Source organism: Rhamphochromis sp. 'chilingali' (genome assembly GCF_963969265.1).
Source record: "Rhamphochromis sp. 'chilingali' genome assembly, chromosome: 18".
Taxonomy (NCBI): domain Eukaryota; kingdom Metazoa; phylum Chordata; class Actinopteri; order Cichliformes; family Cichlidae; genus Rhamphochromis; species Rhamphochromis sp. 'chilingali'.
In genome coordinates, this window is record NC_137945.1 from 12,515,657 (window position 1) to 12,537,048 (window position 21,392).

Genomic DNA, 21,392 nt, shown 5'->3' on the forward strand with positions numbered 1-21,392 from the left:
CACTTCATGCTCAAAACCTTTTGTCCAAACCACTTATCGCTGTCATAATGAAAGACTTCTGCACACCTTTATACACAAGATTTCTAAAGCTAATAATCTTGCTTCCGTTTTCCATCATGTGCTCTTGAAACTATGTGTTAGAAAAGGAAGCCTAACCTTAAACTGATGCCTGGCAGTGACTTCCACGCCCTCATTCATGAAACGTTTACTGGACATGGGGCTGCCTGAGGGCAATTCTGAGCAATAAAATGTTAATATTGCGCAATTTTACAACCAATGAGTCTTATTTCTATCCCCAAACAATTTAACCATGGCATCATGTGAAATCACACACTCTTTCCTGAAAACACCAAAAAGATTTTACTACTCTCTGATCCTGTGTGTTTCAGGTCTGAAAACCAACCACTACTGTAGGCCCACGATGCCACCAGGGGCCACAACCAGCCTGCCAAAGTTCAGTTCAGCCCACTGGATGGTTTTTCAATGGGAGAAAATTGCACAAAGTCACTAACTACTCCAGTTTAAAATTCAATAAATAAATCTAAAATGTTATTCCTTTTGCACAGATGCCAGTCTCACTACACGAGTGAAAAAGTCTAGTAGAGTTAAAAGTATTTCTAGACCTAGAAAAGGTTTTTGAATCTTAAAATTTTAAATAGTTTTTGCTTACTTGCAAAATCTCTGCACATATTTATATGGCTTTTTACTGATGTAGGCCTGACTATGAATACTTCTTTATACTAAAGAGAGCAGAAAATATCTTGTGCAGTGGTTTTATCGAGATCAGTTTAGGCAGCATGTGGCTCAAAACATAATATGAATGGGGAAAAAAGTCAATCCAGCTAAAGCTTAGCTAGCTTGACAGAACCCCCAAATAAAAAACAACAAAAAAAAAAAAAACCCTACACATTACTTTTAGTGTATTGTAAATAAAATTAATGTAAATGTGGCATTTGAATCAAATTTTAGACCCAAATCTGAACATAACCTACTCTGAACCAGGTTATATGGTCAGCATGGGTTACCATAGTGATCGAGCCCTTGAAAACAAAGGCACCTTCCAGCTTTGAACTTGACTTAGCTGACATAATGTATCTTGCTAATAATTAATATATAATTACATAATTGCATAAGTAATCTTGCTTCGTTTAGACCAGCAGTTGTAGCTGCCTTTTTGTACTTAATGGCTTAATGAGCAACTGAATAAGAAATTATTCATACATCTAAATAAATTGAAGAGTTACGCTGCTACAAGATTATAAACGCCACACTTTTTGTGGACAAACAATAACCTTTATTGTACAAAGAAAAAGTGTTTTACATGTTCGGCAATTTCAGGAAAGAAAATAAAAGGGGCTAAAAGCAAGAAAACAAAAACTAATTTTTTCTTTTAAACTTTTACCAGATTGGATTACAAAAATTCAAAACTTGCACCAAAAGGGAGTCTTCACAGATCACAAAGCAAAAATAAAGAAAAAAAAAAAGAAAAACAAAATCTGACACAGAAATATCTTAATGAATCTCCCAAATGGAGCTTTTAACATTAATATCAACAGCAATTTTAAAAAACAAAAAAACAAAAACAAAGAGGAGACCATAATAGGTTTCAGAGGCCCGCATCTTTAGCTGCAGTGACTGTGGCTGAGATGGGTTTGGGGCGACAGTTATGGGAGATGGGTGCTGGTGAGCCATTTCCGACACTTTATGCAGAGAGGTCACTGCTGTTGAAACGGTCTTGGTCATACACTTCGGCGACAACTTTGCGACCCCCGAACCAGCGGTCGTTGAGTGCCTGGATAGCTTTGTTCATCTCAGAGGCCATGGAAAACTCTACAAAGATTTTGACAATGATATCTGCATCCTCCTCTTCTCCTTGCTTTTCCTGGTATATGATGACTCTGTTCACGGAGCCGAACTTCCCGCACTCTTCCGTCACCTCGCCCTCCAGGTCATCATCAATGTCCTCTGGTCCGACCATATTTCGAAGCACCATCACTGTGGACTGCAGAGTAGAAGGACAGGAATAAAGTAAACACAAGTGATGATAAGGAAGTAAATAAGTGTTCCTAGATTAAAAAAATAAAATCACCTCTGATTTTCGAAGCAGTTTCTGCATCACCATGTGTCTCGCACTGCTGCCTGAGATGCTCATGTGCTCCTGATCACTCAGCATCTCCTGCCCTGTACCATCCTGAAGCGTCTCTTCTTTCTCCTCTTTCTTCTCTTGTTGGTTGGAGCCACCAGCCTGATTAGACAGCACTGGCGGTGACGCGAGCACGGGGTTCACAAGACCGACCTGGGGAACCATTGGTATGGTAGGACGCACTGGAGTCACACCTTTCCAGGGAAGGCAGACACAGTCAGTGACAATGGGCAGGTCCACAGTACAACTATTAGTCCTGGATAAGACAATCCCATCATCTATAACATCAACTCAACGTCAAAAATATCAACCAGAAAAACTCACAAACAAAAAATTACACACAGTACCAAGTCACCAGGGTAGATGTCAGACTAATTGAATTTGACTAATGAAAATGTGGTTCATTTATTGAAATTTCTACCACAAAATTAGTGCTGTCGGCGTTAATCTCGTTAAAATGAAGTTAACGCCATAAATTTCAGTAAGCGAGTTAGGGCAGATCACCCCGTGCGTGGGGCTGGACGGCGTCAATGAGCTAACCGCGCTAACCCGTTGACGCTAACCCGCTAACGGAGATTTGCTGCGTTAATGCGGTTATGGTGTTAACATCATTTTAATGAGATTAATGCTGACATCACTACACAAAATCCATCATTTGAAAATTTAACGCGCCGTTCTCCTTTAGTCCACTTGATTGAAGGAGCTTCAACCCCTTATTTTTGTGACTGCTGTAACAGAGTCATTTATACAGGAATACTTCCTGTTTAAATTAGGGTCTTATTTGTATTATGAAATGTATTAGATCATCTGTTAAAGAAAACAAAAACCCTATGAATTATTATAGCCGTTTCACCCTTTCATCCATCTGTTTTAAAATATTTTATGCGGAAAAGTTCAGAGCTCAAAATACTTAAAATGCCCAATTAGGAGGTCACAAACAACCTCACACAATTTTCCATTATCCATATTACACCAATGAGCCAATTCCTGTAAAGTATAAAAAGTTATAGGAGAAACAGATTAATAAATTCATGGCAGGAAATACTGTCATGACTAAAAATATTACAACGGCACAAATAAACAAGGCTGATGCCACTGGGTCACTTGAAGTTCAAGTGTAGGTGAGACATGAAGTCACTAAGATAACTCTCACAGGAAAGCAAGTTTACAGCCACTTCTGATTTTCTCATTTTCCAGATGCCATGCAGTTAAAAGTGTTCAAACTAACAGTGTGTTCACTGTCTTTAAAGCTGTATGTTTTTAACAGCACAACTAAGTTAAATTAAAACCATTTCTTTAGCACAAAAAGAGGACTTGCTCATGTCTTGGTGCATACCTGTGATGACCCCTGGTGCCTGGGCAGCCATAACAGCCTGAGGTATTCCCATTTGCTGACTGAGAAGTTGAGGTGCAGTTAACGCTCCTAAGACTGACGCGCCAGCTACAGCCTCCTTAAAAGAGGGGGGGCCGAAGACATTAGGCAAAGGAAACACACAGAACACAACACAAGGCAGCACAGTCAACAATCACACAACATGGCAAACAATCAACTCAACATTGCCTCTCTTCAATGAGAATCGAGGTTAAAAAGTAATTAAGTATTCTTAGCAAGTCAAAAATATCTAAGCAGTGATGCTAAACTTTTAAAATTATGACATTATACAAGGAAGAGCTTTGCTAATCAGTAAAGGTGAGGAACTTTTACCACTCAGGTTAACATATATACAGCATATAAAAACAAATGAGTCTTTCACCGTGTTTATAGGTTCTGTTTGAGTTTTGAAGACGTCAAACTGCATTAAAATAAGGTTACATTTTTAATTTTTAATAATACCAATAATAAACTGACAACAAAGTGGCCTTCTCTAAGTACAAATGCTAATGTTATCTGTACTGGTGTCATAGCTAGCTAGTTCTGTGTCATATTTACCTGGAAGGCCATTAAATCCCTTTGGAAGGGATTCATACTTGCCTGGGCTGTTATTTTAGCAGTGGCTGCCGCTGCAGCCACAGCTGCAGCAGGTGGCAAACCACCTGGGGTCGTGGGGGTCAGTAAGGGCATGGGAGGCGTTACTGCTTTGCCCACCCGCAGGTACTGACCACCCAGGTCAAACAGGTTCATAGAAGACACGGCGTCCAGGGCTGACTGAGGCTTTTCATACTCTGTAAAGGAAATAAAAACCGCAGTTAGTAGCAGATTTATAGCAACACGAAGGTACGAGAGAATGCGACACCCCCCCAAGCTCACCAATGAAGCCAAAGCCTCTGTGTCGCCCTGTGGTGGGGTCTCTGGCTAATGTGCATGACTTGATCCTTCCAAAGGCCTCAAACACACTCTTGATGTCGTCATCTGACAGATCAGGGTGGACGGACGCCACGTAGATCCTGTTATAAGCACGCGCCTCTTCTGCCAGCTGGTCGATGATGGGTTGCGCCTGACCGATGTTACTTGGCCGCCCAACCTATAGCACAGATCAAACCACCAGGGCTACTGAGTAAAGCCTTTACTGCATTACCTGAGAACGCACCTACCACAAAGCTCTATGTCCCTGCAAGGCTTACTTTCACCAGCCACCAAGCTCAGTCAAAGCCACTCGTCTCCTCTAATAAGTGTTTTTTTAAATTACAAAACACTATAGCATTTTCCCAACAGGAGAAAATTTCAAGGATAAAATACTGATTACATTAATCATTAGACAAAAGAATAACCAAATCAAACTTAACTCTCTCTCTCTCTCTCTTTCTTTCTTTCTTTAAAAGCCAGATATTACAAAAAGACATCTACTAGCTGAGGATCAATAATTAAAAAGAACCTGACTATAAGGGTGTCAAATATCAACTCATTTACAATGCAAATCCGGTCCTGTAAATAGCTGTAATACTATTATAGAGAAACTACACTTTGTATTAAAAACACAACATTTCTGCAGTCTGAACTAGTGGCTAAAGGAACGCATTGAATATTTGGTGCTAGCGCTGCACAGACTCTCCTTTGCAAAAGAACTGAGCTCCCCGAGTAAGACGAGCGTCTGAGGGAGACTAGGATCTGTACTACAGATGGGGCGGCCAAGTAACACCAACCAGACGCAACCCATCATCAGCAGTCCATGGGCACAGAGCGATGTTATTTGCTGCTAGGCATCCCACTGGTCACTTGGTCACTAACACAAGCCTTGATGGCATCATGGAAGGCCAACACACACTTGCGCACTGACACACACAAAAAAACAAACAAACAAAAAAACTACACACGCATCTTCATTCATACAACACGCACCTGAAAATTAACAAAAACACAAGCACAATCACAAATTAGTGTTTTCACTTAAATAAAGTGACTGAGATTATACATTTAAGCAATTTTGCATATCAGGACTTCATATTCCTAATGGCAGGAAGTAATCTAAATACCAGTAGGGTTCCCACCAGTGTATTACCCGACCGGCGGGCCATCAGTCCTAAAAACAGCTTGGGAAAAAACTATGAAGTTATGAAAGAATAAAAAAATAAAATAAACACATGGAAATGTTGAGTCTCGATACACTTTTACCTGTTCACTTATAACTAGGGTTGCAACAATACAATCAGACATTGGTCTGTTCCAGACCTGTTCTTCATAAAGGAAGCTAACAGTAAAGCCAAACACCCTTCTTTCCCTGCAAGTTTTTTTTGCTTAACTGCAACATATATATGCATTAAAATAAAATAAAAGTCTGGATATGGATAACCATGTGTATCGATAAGAGGAGCAGTATTTCTTGTCTTGCTTTCTGAATGTTTTAAAATATTCATAATGATACTGCTGTATAGCTACTGGATCTTAACAGCTTTTATGACAGAAATCCTGCCCAGGTGTATCCAACTATTCAAACTCTGTCCACATGATCTTAAGCACTTAAAAGATGTTTTTCTCCACACCAACATACCTTAATGTTTCGTCCTCCCAGCATGACTGAGTTCATCTGCTCCAGGGCCAGCTGAGCAGCCTCTGGTACATCATACTCCACAAAGGCAAATCCCTGCATTGTCAGACAAAGGTCAAGAATAACCTGCACACACTTTCTTTGCAATCTACGCCATGTCTCAAGTCAAAGTTCAGCACTGACCTTGTGTTTCATTGTAACCGAATCCCAAGACATGTCAATGCTCTTGATTGGACCAAACGGGGCAAAAGCCTGTCTGATGGTGTCCTCACCAAGCTCATAGTATATGGAGCCCACATACACCCGACACATGATCGCTAGAGCGCGCTGCCTCTGAGCTGCCACCTACCAACCAAGGGAAACAAGACATAATAAGCATTAGAGAGTAAAAGAAAGGAGGAGAAACAAACACACATACACACACACAGAAAGAATATATGTGTATTTTCTACTGTGCTTGCTTTCCCCAAAATTGTTAGAGGCCAATTCCAAGTAAAGGGGGGTCTGGACAGGTAAATAGGGTAATAATGGGATACTGCAATGGACAGAACTTTGTGGGAAAAATATTAACATTTATAAAAAGAAAACAAAAACAAAAAAAACACTGATGTCATCAGAGGCGATTACAGTATGTCCTCTATTCTGTTACTACTGAACAGACATATGGAGGAAAACACATTGATGTGATTGACATGCACAGCCCTCACAAAAATTTTGGCTTCAGTAACTGACCTGTAGTCCGGGGATGCAAGTAAGGTAACAAAAGTAATCGTGGAGTTCAAACGAAATCCATACAAAGTCTTGATGAAAGCATTTGAAACTTTCTTCTCAAGTCTAAGGTGAGGGGCGCTTTAATCCCTGAAAGCTGCTCTGTTTTACTGACGCCTTTACTGCTTCTCTTAACTTTCACTGTGTCACCAACAAAAATAAGTTCGTAAAGTATAACATCGAGGGAAGATGACTTGTTCATTTAACAGAAAAAAAGAGCTTGACTTTGAGATGGCCAAAAAATAGCCCTGTCCCACAATTTCTCTCATTTTGGTCCATTAAAGGGATTGCTATCCCTCTTTTGTCCCATGCCAAGAGCTTTGCTTTTTTTGTTTTGTAAAATGAGCAAATGCATATTTTTCAAAAAGACGTGACTTTTCTCACATTTACAAACCTCCAATAAAGTCCTATAAAAGCCATTTAAAGTGTTTTAAACAGCCTTTTTTCTATCTTCTTCTTTTAAAAAAATAATAAAAAATACACAAACAAAATATCCCACTGCAACGCAAGAAAGCAAAGGAAGCGCTTCGACAATTAACAACAGTCAGTCATCTCAGAAGAGATTGCAGTAAAGTCGCAGGTACGTTAGGTGTTGAAAGCCATGTTTTCTTATAAAATATGCATTCTTTGGTTAGGAAAAAAGGCAGGGACTGTTGCTATTGCAACAGTAAAAGAAGGGTAACAGTCCTTTCCATTGGGAATGCGCACAGAAAAAAAAAAATTTAATAATCTATTGACCGATTGTAAAGGTGAGAGAGGATCTCCAAAGCCCATTGTCACTGCTGCCATCTGAAAGACAGTAAAGATGAAAAAAGTGCTGAAAAGTAGGTTAGATATCCCTTAGCTTTGCTTTTCTTTCTTTCTTTTTTTTTTTTAAAAGGTCATTGCTTTGCTAAATAGACAAAAGCAGTAAGGCTTACACTATAATCAGACCCTCCCTCTAAACAATATACAGAGAGGATTTACCTCCTTTAGCTAAATTATAGCTCACCACACAGCAATAAACAAATACAAGCAAGTTCCCTTTAAAAGTGCAAAGCATTTAACATGATAACCAAAGCCTTCATGATGATCGTCTCCATCTGAAAGAGAACAAAAGGCAAAAGCAAAGGGCAAAAGGTCTACACATGCGTTCTTTTTCACAGCACGTGGTAGAAGAAAGGCAAGACTTCCCAAAGAGCTAAGCCCAAACCGACTTGTGACAGTAGAGATGGCTGAATTACCAGTGCGAGAAAAGACTATGATATTCTGTCTACAGTCAAGACTCACAGGTGACACATGCACAACAAAGATTTTGTTTGGCACATTACCAGATAGTTTCACACATCTCACCTGGAGGTTGGTGAGCTGTTGCTGCTGATGGGCGATGGTCTGCTTCACCAACACACTCTTAATACTTTGCTCCATGGCATACTTCTTAGCCTGGGAGAGGAGAAGCGAAATTACATGTAAATTCCACAGATGAATAAAAGATCAGTTCATCTATGTGACACGGCATGCAAAAACTAGGCTAAAATCCAAACTTTCATTTAATCCTACATTTTTAAAAAGTATAATAAGAGGAAAAAACAAAAAACCCCAAAACAAAACAGGATTTCCCATATAATAATAAACTAATTATTTGCAGTTTAGAAACAGTTGAATAACTGCAGGTTTTGGGAGATATTTGCAGATGGTGCAGTTAAGATAAATACTTGAAATGCTGGAAAGTCTGGTTGTTCTTGATGTTTCATTGTTCATTGGCATATTTGACTTCTAGAAACTTATTTTTGCAAATTTTAGTCAGATTTGGGGATAAATCATTTTAAATACGGGGATGTAATAGTTTCATCCACCCACATAAAAGCTACTTTTTCTACTTTCAGTCTTGGATATTAATATGCATACAGTTAAAAAGCACATTAAACACTTTGGTATCGGCCATCTGTAGCTCTTTCAGACACACCTTTACATTACAGCCACTATTTCCTATAAGTAACTACAGGAACCCTTAGTAAAAGAGAGCCAATAACAGGTGTATCACTTAAAGTCTGACTGCATACTGCTTGATCTTGAAACCGCAGCAAAATCAATGGCTCCTATCTGATGTGCCTTAAGATTTCAGGTAGATTGGCACATGTTTAACCATGAAGAACAACAGCTGTAACTTCATTAATATCTTATTTAAAATTAGCCAAAAGAAGAAGACTGACATTCCTTTAAGAACCAACAGGATCTGACTTGAGTCATTAAACTAAAACCTAATTCATTACAGGTCTTTTGGTGTATTGTGGTTTGTCCCATAAAGTTTGTAGCACTGTCTGAATTCAGTCATGTTAACAGACAGATGAAGCCCACATGGTAACGCATTCAACATCTGAAAGGGGCTTCTAATCTCCTACTAAAAGTTATGAAAGTTGGGTTTTATGTGACATAAAAGAAATAAAAGTATTGCAAGTAGACATATCCCTGTGCTTAATGTGGTATAGTTGAGGTAACTTTAAAAACAAAAATCTAAAATTTTCATAACCAGTGTTAATAAATTTCAAATTAATAGCACATTACCTGTTGCTAACTGCAAGTTACTGGTTTGGTTTAATAACTGGTTTATGGCAAGTTTCACATGAAAAGAAACATTACAGAAGTAAAGAGGCTGTTAAACATTAGAAGATTAAGGCCAAGAATGACGTGTTCTTCCTCAATAAAAATGATAACACAACAGCAGTAAAGAATTAAGTTAAAAATTAATTATAGTATTTTCTGCTACTCCCGTCCACTAACTTTTATTTGACAAAGTGATAAAGATGATGAATTAAGAACAAGATGAAAATAAAACTGATGCAAGCTGACAGCAGCGACCTCATCTCTATGTCGCAGCGACGGCACCAGGCAGCGATGAGTCTAGGGGGTGTAATGAACTATTTAAAAGCTGAAGTGATTGATTACTTTGCAGATGAGGTTTTGTTTCCTTTTGTGCCTGTAAAAATATATTTAAAGGGCCAGTAAATCTAGTTCAGGGGGCGAGTAGTGGAAAAGGAAAAACAACATTGGACTAGGCCTTTTCCATAGTATATGATCTGGGATAACACGGGTTTAAAATTTTCCACAATATTTAAAAAAAGAAAAAAAAGAAAAAAAAGAGTGTCATATCGCAATATGATTGCTGTACAAATGTCATTCATTTATGCGCCTCGCAATGTAACAATCTGACAAATCAAACATGCAGCACTATCTGCTGTTTGACCCCTTGTGAATATGGAAATTGAAAAATGGAAATTACTGATGCAGTTCCATTGCGGAAAAGGATAGCTTTAAACAGCTGGTTAAAAAGCTCGACCAAAGATACACCCCAGACAGAAAATATTTTTCACTTTTATTATGTGCCAATATTGTGCAGCTCCTGATGAGTTACAAGATTAAGTTCCTTTAGTTATTGTTAAAATATGGAGTTCAGCAGTTATTTTATTTTCTACTTTTGTGCTTACATTTGACTTATGCTGTGTCATTACTGTTGCACTATAATGCTGCCACTGGCACCTTGTTTCAATAGATTCACGCTTCAAATGAGGAAGTGTGTCATCAGTGACTGCAGCTTCATTGGAAAAGAAGAATGAAAAATACACAGCTTTTGTTTCTTTCATCATAAGAACCAGTACTGCAAAAAAAATTGTGATTTAATTTTGAGGCTCTAGCGCCCACCCCTACATCGGACATTTGTTTATAACATGATCACTAGCAGATAGTTTAACGTCTTACCCTCTGAAGTGCCTCCTGCTGCTCTGGGGTGAGAGGCGGCAGGCCAAGCTTGGAGCCCGTGCCCTGTCCATTCTCCATCGTCAGAGCTTCACCACCCTGCAGTCGAGAGAACAGAGCACTTTAAACAAAACACTGAGAAACAAGAGCGTAAACCCCTGCACGTGCACACTGTTCATTCGCACTTAATTTCAATGAGAAATTACATCATCTCAAAATGAACAGGATATCGCTAAATGGGTCAACATTTAAAGGACATACACCCGGATTTTTTTTTTTAAAGCAGGCGGGACTGGATGGGCTCCTTACCTACGCAACCCGCTAATCGCTGGGTCCACCAGACTGAGGCGGAAAAGCCCCCAAGGGGATGAGCACTGATGGGGAAGCTTTAACAAGTCAACAATTTCTAGGGGAAATAAAAAACGTCTTCAGACTAACAATAACAAAAGCAGGGCGCTAGCATCATTTTACAATGAACTCCATCTATAAGCAGCCGTCTTTGATCAGATCTTTAGTGAGCCAGGGTAATGCGCATGAACGCTAGCCTCGCGTTGTGTATACGTTAGCTGAGTGAAGTAGTAGTAAGTGGGCTAAAGTTCAACCTTTCCCTAAGAACTTTTTAACTGAGGAATATATAAATCTTAACTGCAACCTCTTTGTTGCACTTGGATGACCTTACAACGGCACAATCAGTACAAGAAGCTCCGCATTGATTAGCAAGGCCTGGTCTCTATTCAGATAGCGTTATCTTTGCTGCTAGCTGATATTAGCTAATGCTAGGCATTCATTGCTATGGCGCGTGAATTAATCTGCACGTTCTCCACAAGGATACGCCGTCAAATTTAAAGAACACACGGTGCACCTAAATACTAAGATACATCGCATTTTACTTACGTAGCGACCGCTACAGCTGAAATCTGTTAATGTGCCTCTTTATCAAGGAAATTATTTACCGCAGTGTCCGTAACTGCCATGAAGCACACCTTCTCGGAGAGGCCCGCACACGTCAACGCTCGCGAGAATTGCATATTTTCAATGAAAGATATCGCGAGAACACTATTTCTCGCGATGTTGGGGGGCGGGAGTTAATGCGCACTTTTATCCATGCAACCTTCAGGCTATATTTATTATTCTGTGACATTATTCATAATTTAATGTATCATATCATTCCAATTGTGTTGTTTTTAATCAATTACTCTAGCTAGATAGCACTAGAATGACCAGATCCCAGAAAACCTAAAGAATAAACACTATTTTGCCAGTCCTGTATATCCAGGTTAGAGGACTGACATTCAATGTGTAAGGGTCAAATCACTATCTCCTTAAATTAAACACAATAAACATAATTTGTAATTTTATTTTATTTTTTAAAAAAATATTCTCCTGCATTTATATTACACTAACTGTTACATCAGTTGCTTCTCTGTCCGATGATCTATCCGGTAAACCTTTAGCAGGAGCACCCAGAGAGCTGGCCAGCCAGGCAAGATAAACTTAACTCGTCACAGCGAGACTTCTTCCCTGTCTCTGTGAGTCCCTGCATCCTTAAATGTCTCCAGTTGTCCTGAGTTCCCTCTGACTGTCTCCTTGGTGCATTTAAACCCCTGTTCCTCCCTGTCCTCGTCATCTGTTGTCTTCATCTCCGTTATCAGTCATCATCATTTTACCATCTCTGTGCAAGTCTGCAGATTTCTTTATTAAATCATAAGATTCTTAAATTAAAGTCTCTCTCTGTCTGGGTCCTCGTCACAAAACATGACATCATTGTTTTGTACATTCCCCACATTTGTGAAAGAAAAGCAAAACACTTTTTTTAAAGTCTGTAACAAAACCATCAAATCTGCTAAAGGTTATTTAAATGCTGCAAAAGAAGAATGGATTGGAATTTAAAAAAAACACATCGTAACCTTAATTACTGGGGGAAAATGATGAATGATGATCATAGTGAGTAAGAAGTAAACCGAGTGCATATTTTGGACAGAGATTCACTTTTAATATGTATGTATAATACAATAGATACATAAAAATTCACTCCAAAAATAGAGTCCTTGAAATGAACAAAATATTGATAAAAAATAATTATAAAAATGGAGGCAACTTTGCCTATGGTACAATGTATACAATGTATGAAAAGATCTTTACTGCAGATACCACTATGGCTCTGCAGATTTTTTTTTTCTTTTATTTTAACCTATGTCGCCTCACCTTGAGATTGGCAAATCAATTTTGGTGGTCAACTCTCTCAAGCAGTTTACAGTTTCTGTTTTGCCTGTCACTATTCCCTCTCTGTTTCCTTACCTGGTTCTTCCTGACCTTGTTCTTTCTCCTCACGTTCCCCTCTTTCCTCTCTCCCTCTTTGGTCTGACAATCATACACAAATAGATTGTATTCAGTTGGATGAAAAAATTACATTGATATGAAAAAAAAAACTATTAAGATCACTCTCCTCTCTCAGTGTACTTTCAAACAAAAGGCAAATAACCAAACCACATGTACATCTAATAAAAGATATAAATATTGAAACACTGATCCAACATTATACTTTATTGACGGATCATTTGATCTTACACTTTTACCTGAATGTTGCTCCGGGGTTTAATATCGGCACATATGACAAAATAACCAGCTTCTCTCATTCCATTTCAAACAGGACAGTGGCAACAACAGCAGCCTACGGACAATTTTAAGTTTTAGATTTTAAATAAGCTATATAAATTTCAATGGGAGCAACAGGACGGTCAAATGTCGCTGATTTTACTACACGAGGACGAATTGTATTGTAGCAAACATCGTCGGAGAACACGTTTTCAACACTGCAGGTTACCTGGGTGTAATGTTTTTCAGCTAAAAAGAAACATGGTCTGACTCCTACCTAACTATATAAAGAGTAACTGAAGGTTATATGCAGCTAATATGTCCTGTTTTAAGCCAGGCACTTCCACCTCCGCTCCGCTGTGTCTCAGCCACCATGGCAGAAAGGGCGCTAAAGCAGTGTTGCCAACTCCTCAGTAAGGAAAATCGCCATTGGTTGTACTAAAAGTCGATAAATTACGTCATCGCCTAATTGGCATAATTGGACATGCAAATGTAATTGTAACCTACGTTGTTGGAGAGAGAAATAACAGCGTGGAAGAGACATAAAGTGAGTAAAAAATGTCCTAAATGCATTTAGAATTTATTTAGAAGTACAAATTAAATTTGTTTTAGCAATTATTGTTTTATAATGTCACAATTCCAACCCTGCTCCTTTATCCGGGCTTGGACCGGCAAAAGTGACCCGAAATTGGCACTCTGGTGTAGTTACTTTGTGTGTGTGGGTGTGTGTTTATAAGTAGTTTTAAACCTTGTGATCCACAAAACAGCATAACAGTAAAAGAAGAACTGACTGGTTACAGACAGTGCGGGAGCAGCGGCTTCGCTCATGCGCGAGTCATTTGCAGTTCGGACGCATAGGTGCGAACGTCTGCTGCAGTGTTGCCAACTTAGCGACTTTGTCGCTATATTTAGCGAGTTTTCAGACCCCCTTAGCGACTTTTTTTTCTAAAAAGCGACTAGCGACAAATCTGGCGACTTTTTCTGGTGTTATTGGAGACTTATTTATGACGACTTTTTGACGTGAAAGCGGGTATCGCTTTTACTCTCAAAAAGCAGCGGGTGCTGCCGTGGGTACCTCGCAGCTGGGGGAGGACTATCCTCCGCCTGTGAGCACTTTGGCACGGGTGAGGTGCCTATGGCAGCACCGCTGCTTGTTAAGGGTGTGTTCACACCGAACGCGATGGGCTATCACCGTCATTCAGTCGGCCAGTTTGAGGACCTGCTGTCCCGCGTCGGTCCCAGAATCGCCCGCCTAGACACCGACTACAGGCGCTCAATCCCACCTGCAGAGCGCCTGTCCGTCTGCCTGAGGTTAGTAAAAGTGTTTAATACGTAGTCATTTATTGATACCTTTGCTAATATATGCTAAACCATCCATTTATACACTGCTAACATGGATGTGCTATGCTAACAGTGAATACTCTCGGTGTTTGCTGATATCAAACTGTAGCATTAGGACCACTGAGTTAACCTTTGTAGTGATACTCACTCCTTTTTATTTAGACCTGGTTTAATTCTGGGATAGTTGAATATTTGTATATAATCCCTGCAGCTGTCAGACTCTATAACAGGGGTCACCAGCCTTTATTAAAACAGAGTTAGATAAAACTGTGAACAGTTTGGTTCATCTCTAGTTACATGGTTCTATCTTGATAAGCTGTCTTATCACAGATTAATTTTTCAAAAATATTAATGATTTAAGCAAGGAAAGGGCTACATGTCAACATACAACTCTTTATTTCTATTAATGTCTCACTTCATTCCTACCTGATTGACATGTTTAGGAATTATGAGTGATTGGCTCACTGTAGTTGTGAAAGTTGCTACCAATCAAATTATGATATGTTAAAGTTAAAACAAAACACAACTGTTTTAGATATTATCTAATATACATTTTGTAATTATCCTTATAATTACAAAATGTTTTATGTAAGATTTAAGTTTTGTGATTAAATCTGACATCACCAAAGTATTTTGGAATTTGAATAATGTATTTTGTAACTGCAGTACACATAATACTGATTTTGAACAATTTTGTCCAGGTTCCTTGTCACCGCGGACTCCTTCAGCACCAAGCGTTCAGTTACAGAGTCGGTGTGTCAGATCACCCCCAGGCAGCGACGGCCATCTGGGACTGTCTAGTGGACGACTTCATGGCTGTGCCTTCACCTGGAGACTGGCGGTCCATCACAGAGGGACTCCAGGAGCGCTGGAACTTCCCTCTGTGCTGTGCAGCTCTGGATGGGAAGCACGTCCAGACAAAGGCACCCCATATATCATATAGGAGACACACACATTGATATACACTAAATATTCATTTCATTTCTTTTTTGTGGTGCCCAAATTTATGCACCTGCTTGATTTTGTTTAAATAATTATTGCACACTTTTTGTAAATCCAGTAAACTTCTTTTCACTTCTCAAATATCACTGTGTGAGTCTCCTGTATGATATTTAACTGACATTTTTTATTGTAACAACCAACGATTTATACAGGAAAATGATGTCTATTAACAAGGTTGCCCAAACTTCTGCATCCCACTGTATTAGTATATTTTGTCATTAGTATAATATGAAATAAATTCTACATGTGTCAAGTCGTGTGCCAACATTTGCTGTGTAGTAGAACTGAGACATTAGTCATTATAAAAATTTATTTGAAATAATATTAAAATTCTCACACAGAAATACATTAAACATAAATATATAAAATATAAGAATTTACAGAGAGACAGGAATAAAAAGGACCAGCTGCTCTCCAGAGCAGGAACCAGGCTGAGGAGGAAATGCTCCATTGGAGACTGGTGTGGCTCCAGCTCCACCACCGATGGACCGTCCTGGGACCCGTCCCTCATCTGCCTCGGAGCCGTCCTCCCCTGTGGGCCTGTAAAACAGCACAAAACACAAAGAAATGAGAAGGCTGCTACTAGATTTTAATTTCAACATTGAAAAAAACAAACAAACTAAAAACAGGATATAATCAGATTGGTTGTAGATATTTAGTAAAGGTCATCACAGGCAATCCCACCGACTAAAAAGGTATCAGTGCTTACTGTACATATCTGTGGGTGCAGCAGCAGGAGCTCAGGGACTGGGGAGCCAGGAGAAGCAACAGGGGATGCTCTGCTTCAGAATCAGTTGGTTCTATCAATACAGTATTAAATGTTAACAGGTTGAATATAATAATCATAGAGTAGACAGTGGTCCCTCATTTATTGCAGCAGGGGTTCTCAGAATAACTAGCCCCTGGCCACGCACTTTATACACTGTTTTCCACACACACACATGAACATTGGTCACAGTTCTCACAATTGATTCTCAAAGTGCAAACCTTTGTAGATTGCAAAACGTAAACGTATTATTATGCCGTGTTTTGTCTTCATCTGCCTGCCACTTTCGTGCGCCTTTTCCCCTCGCGGTGCAGGTGTCTATTTCCGAATGAGGCTCATAGTTATGGGTGTTTTTGTGCTGTTTTTTCTATTGGACGTGATGGTTATCAAAACCAAACATGATAAATTTGGCAAGCGCAGGAGACACGACACGGAGCAGATTTGTCAATCAGGCTGCAGAATGCAATGCTGTCCGGTATGAAAATGAAAATTAAGAAAAAAGAGGCAATAAAATATATTCTTAAATGACAACATGCCTAAAAGCAGAACGGTATTTGTATGTCAGTGGGAAAATAGCGGTGGCTTGCTAGCTTTTGTGCGGCTTCCCCGGGTCAGTGAAAACTTTAGAGAAAACTTGAGAAAAATGAATGAACTTACCAGGTTGCCCGATCTCTTTACATATCTTCCTCCAAGCTCGGTCCTTTATATTCCTGTCTCGGTACAGAAAGCAGCTGGTGTCGTACAGCTCCGAGTTGTTTGCTACGGCATTGATTAGCCTTCCTTCTATTGAAGAATAAAGGGCTTTGGCTGGATCTGCCCCTTTGAACTAGGTAACAGCCACGTCACCAGGCTCCTGATTTATGTCGCGGCGCGATTTGACGCTGGAGTTCAGATTTTTCCAACTCGAGCCGGGGACGCGAAACGCGTGTATGCACAAAATGCAACACATAAACTCACGCGCGTGTTTTTTTTCGCGAGTCAAACGCCTGAAACGCGCTACACTCACGCGCGTTTCAGGCGTTTTGGCGTTTTCGCGACGCAAATCTGCTTCCGAATTTTCGCGGGAGCCGCAATCGCGGGTCAGCGCGCCTTTCCATTGACTTTACATGTAAGCCTGACGCTCTGCCTGCCTCTATCGCGTTCGGTGTGAACACGAGCAATAGGCGTTTTCACGTCAAAAACGTCGTCATAAATAAGTCATCAATAACACTTTTTATATTTTTAGTAGTGTGTCACACAAACAACAAATATTGTCAAAAAAAGTAAGAAATCTTTGGGGGTGCTTTGATTTTGCTAAACTCGCCCTGCCTTTAGGTTTCACTAGGGATATATCCGTAGATCAGTGTAGCTTAGTGATGGTAAATTTGATTCTTTTTACTGAATCGAGTTTTAATGAGTCACTCACCAAAGTGAATCGATTTTTTGAGTCATTTGGTTCACTGAATTTCAGCATTTATTTTCTAATCTTTGCTCACTATTCATATAAAAACTTTAACTATTAAACAGACAACAGATAAAACCCTTGCAACCTAACAGCTAAAAACATTTGTAATTACTTTAGTCAAAAATTATATACTGAATGAGTTAAAATTAGAGTAACATGATTGAATTTAGCAACAATGTTAAAAACGTCACTACCACAAATCTGTTATTCTTAATAAATCATATTGCATCCTGATATTATGCATATAAAATGTTTTGTACTCTGTCTTAACGTGTCATGTCAACCCAAGACACTACATAAATACTAAATTAAATTCACCATTCCTCGTTTCTTATTTAAATAATTTTTTGGTAATGCATGCATGGAAACATCAAAACACACGCAGCATATTACATCTTGTTTATTGTCATGTATTTAATTGCAGTAGCTACAATATTTACCAAAGGTTTAAGTAGAACACATCCGAAGGCAAGTTTTATTCAACAGAGTCACAGAAATAAAAAAAGAAGAAGTCATTTGACGTAAAATAAGACTGATATGGAAGGGTTTGTTTTTTTTCCATGTTTGCACAGTCTAAACATTCATTTTCATGGTCAGGTCCTCTCTGGAACTGAACTGTGACTGACAAAGGCAAAATGCAGTTCTGGACGGTTGCAGGCTTTTAAGACATGCAGCTTACTAGGATCAAACAAGAGCAATAGTGGCACTGCTTTGTGTTGTCCAACATACGCCTCTTTTGATAGCCACAAACAAATATGTACACCACAGCCTGTAGCAGGTGACTGTCTGGGAGGCTTCAGGGCTCCTGTCTTCAGAGACATACTGATAAGTAGGCTCGACACAGAGTATAGTAAGTATTGTAGGCAATGACTGTACAGCAGTGTAACTGTTATGAAACTGCAACCTCACAAACCCATAAAACAAATGACGCAGAGCTATGTAAAACGTGACAACAGTATTTTGCTGATGATCACTACTGTTTTTTACTACAGTTTTATTAAGGAGTAATCCACCCAAATGGCAGCTTTTTATGTTTCAGAGACCAGGTTCTTGATAAAAAAAATCAAAAAAAATCAGGCACTGATGCACAGCCAGCTCTATTTTTGTCTTTGTGTGGGTTGCAGTGCCATCGTTTTCACATTTCACACCAGAACTGTGTGAAATAAAACTAGAGTAGATGGGGTTCTGGGAAATAAAAACATGCAAAGGAAAATAATTCAGTTTCTCATCACCTGCTGTAACATCTGGAGTCCATGAAAACCTCACAGGAAAAACAAATTCTAATGATTTGGGTGGATTTCACCTTTGAAAGATCTACGGAAATATTTACAAAACAAAATTCATGTACTAATATTTTCAAATGGTTTGGGAAATACAATAATAGTAACTATAGCAGGAATATTAATAAACAAAATGGCAATTTTTTAATAATTAATTTTAACATCAGATAGTCACAGCTTTGCTCATGTTTAAGTAAGACTACGCTTTCAAATCACACGTAGATTTATTCCAATTTTTGTACACAGGCTACTAATATTGACGGCAGCAGAGACCATAACCATCTTATCCATAAGTCCAATAAAAAAGGCTGCAGCTCTTAATCAAGCTTCCATTACTCAGCCTCGACTTCCTCTTCACTTCCACACAGGCTGAATTTGTGGACTAATAATAAAGAATTGCAAAGTTGATCTTGTTTTAAGACTAAAGTCAACCTGAACGTGTTAATTGCTAAGTTGTGGGTGATGCCATTTCACTGCCATAACAGGCACTTTGCAAGTCTTTGGCTTTCACGGTGGAAAACCTGTAAGAGCACTACAGGCTAAAACAGAGAGGCATCATCTCATTACTTATCACCTCATTCAGGCGTAGCATGTTTAGCTGTGTGGAGATAGCATTCAGTCGGAGAGTGCAGTGAGGTGTGTCACTTTGAAGGTGTAGAACAAAGAAAAATAAACATTTGTGCAATGCATGTCCTGTTCACAGTTAAACAGAAGAAAAAAAAAGTCAGCTGAATGGGTATCAACAGTGCACATAAGACGGAATCTTAAATTCCCTAAAACTCTTGTGAACTGAAGGTTCTGGCTTGTGAGGGAGAGGGAGGTTTAATCAGCAATAAAAGTGTGCAAATGAGGCTTTGAGGAACAAAATGTCTGTTTGTATGTAGTAGTATGTAGTTGCTGCATCTGTGAGTATAACATATCTGCTCTGGATAGTGGCATTATGGAAAACCTAAGATTGTAAGATATCTTAAGGCATGATAGCCCTTTTAGGCAGGGAGTTTGTCAATCTTCCTCTGCTCTGTGGGGTTGCTGGACGCAGCCGTGATTCCTCTGGTCCTCCAGCCAGAGGCGCCTTCTCACTGAGATGATTTACTGTCTGTCAAGGTGCAGCATCCATCTGTGTTTGTCCCTTTTTTTTTTATTCCCCATTGGGTCAGCTCCCTGTGCTTCCTCAGGTCCACGGCTGTCTCGTCCTACCCGCTGCCCTCTCTTGCTCTCTCTCCATCTGAGTGATCAATGCCCCGGGACCCTCCATCTGGGCCAGAGCCTGTCGGGACCCCTCCTCATTGCGTGCTCCCAGAAGCGAGTGCTCGGACCCGGTGTTGTTTGATGGCATTCTCCAGGAACCCCGCCACCTTCTCACTGTCCTCCTACAAAGCCACCAAGATGCGGTCAAAGTTTATTTGGGAAAAAAAGTGTTAAAACTCTTCAAAAAACAAAAGATAAAAGAAAAGAAAAAAAGAATAAATTACTGCTGTACTTGTTCCCAGATCATTAAAATGTAAAAACAAAGAAGCTTTTCCGTCTACCTCATTTATGAAGGCGTAGTGAACAAGTTCACTGGCGAGGTCTTTGGAGGTGTCAGCTGAAAGTTTCATACAAAATAATTCAGTTAGAAAAATATACAAGAAAAATAAAACAACAGGTGTCTTTTTTCAAATAAAAAGACAAAACGGTTATCCAGATCAATCTATACAAACAAGTGCTTTAAATGGACTTATAGTATCAATTTAAAAGTCCCACGTCGCCTTGTTCTTAAGTTATCGTATTCACAAATCATGACAATAACCCATCAGCAATTTATGTCTGATGGGTTAAAACAAACAAAAAAAAACAAAAATAAAACATAAATAAATATGTCAAACTGATTCACTGCCTCACATGGAAATTCATTAGAGTGAGTTATGAAGTTGATCTGGCTATTACATTTGTTTATGTTTGTTAGTTGGATCACTCTGAAAGTAATGGACAAATTTGCATGAAAACTGCAACCAGATGTGAAGTTTGGGCTTGAATCAATCTGGATGATGATCTAGGAACACTCACATTGTTGTGATATTTCAGAAATGTCAACTTACTTGGAAGGATGTCGCAGCTGAGCTGCCTGTGAAGTTTATCATCCATCTTCAGAAACAAAGAGAGCTAAGGAGACACCAAAAGGCTCAATTAAAGTCAGACTGAATTCATATGTATTCATTCTGACTGACTGAAATGCAGAGCTGCTAAAGCAACGCTGCAGTAGGATTCATCTTTAAGGAGCCCAGGTTTTTACACTGAAATGGGCAAAGTACCTGTAACACTATGTGACTCACATGAGTTTTGGTCCCTTCTTCATTTGACTCCAAATTACAGTGCATCTGAACTACCTGCAATGACAACAGAGTAAGAAGCACTGAAA

The 21,392-nt window shown here is 39.3% G+C and overlaps 2 protein-coding genes and 2 long non-coding RNA genes across 7 annotated transcripts in view; 1 reads left to right on the forward strand and 3 right to left on the reverse strand.

Moving 5' to 3' along the window:
- Positions 1-1,256: 1,256 nt before the first annotated feature.
- On the reverse strand, positions 1,257-13,457 carry LOC308385507 (poly(U)-binding-splicing factor PUF60-like). 4 transcript variants are annotated; one of them, XM_080864470.1, is made up of 12 exons: positions 13,143-13,457; positions 12,865-12,927; positions 10,570-10,665; positions 8,167-8,256; positions 7,573-7,623; positions 6,250-6,411; positions 6,070-6,162; positions 4,392-4,605; positions 4,074-4,306; positions 3,480-3,594; positions 2,090-2,337; positions 1,257-2,002 (listed from the first exon to the last, which is right to left on the reverse strand). In XM_080864470.1, the coding sequence occupies exons 1-12, from the start codon at positions 13,200-13,202 to the stop codon at positions 1,703-1,705; spliced, it is 1,725 nt and encodes a 574-aa protein (XP_080720596.1). In that variant the 5' UTR covers positions 13,203-13,457; the 3' UTR covers positions 1,257-1,702. The 4 variants fall into 4 exon arrangements, with proteins under 4 accessions (XP_080720596.1, XP_080720597.1, XP_080720599.1 ...); XM_080864471.1 differs by having other exon boundaries at positions 4,116-4,306; positions 13,143-13,451; XM_080864473.1 differs by lacking the exon at positions 7,573-7,623 and having other exon boundaries at positions 4,116-4,306; positions 13,143-13,451.
- Positions 13,458-14,011: 554 nt separating this feature from the next.
- LOC308386147 lies at positions 14,012-15,757 on the forward strand. Its single transcript, XR_013969734.1, has 2 exons — positions 14,012-14,472; positions 15,204-15,757. It is a non-coding gene; the product is annotated as an uncharacterized lncRNA (long non-coding RNA).
- A 39-nt stretch (positions 15,758-15,796) lies between these two features.
- On the reverse strand, positions 15,797-17,050 carry LOC308385772. The gene is made up of 2 exons (XR_013969639.1): positions 16,928-17,050; positions 15,797-16,044 (listed from the first exon to the last, which is right to left on the reverse strand). It is a non-coding gene; the product is annotated as an uncharacterized lncRNA (long non-coding RNA).
- A 1,054-nt stretch (positions 17,051-18,104) lies between these two features.
- LOC308385944 (nuclear receptor-binding protein 2-like) overlaps positions 18,105-21,392 on the reverse strand; it is a 43,182-nt gene continuing 39,894 nt past the window's right edge. The window contains exons 15-18 of the mRNA XM_080865160.1: positions 21,307-21,360; positions 21,073-21,136; positions 20,524-20,579; positions 18,105-20,364 (exon numbers count right to left, since the gene is read on the reverse strand). Coding sequence (XP_080721286.1) covers positions 20,278-20,364; positions 20,524-20,579; positions 21,073-21,136; positions 21,307-21,360 — 261 coding nt within the window. The 3' untranslated portion in view covers positions 18,105-20,277. The remainder of the gene's footprint in view (positions 20,365-20,523; positions 20,580-21,072; positions 21,137-21,306; positions 21,361-21,392) is intronic.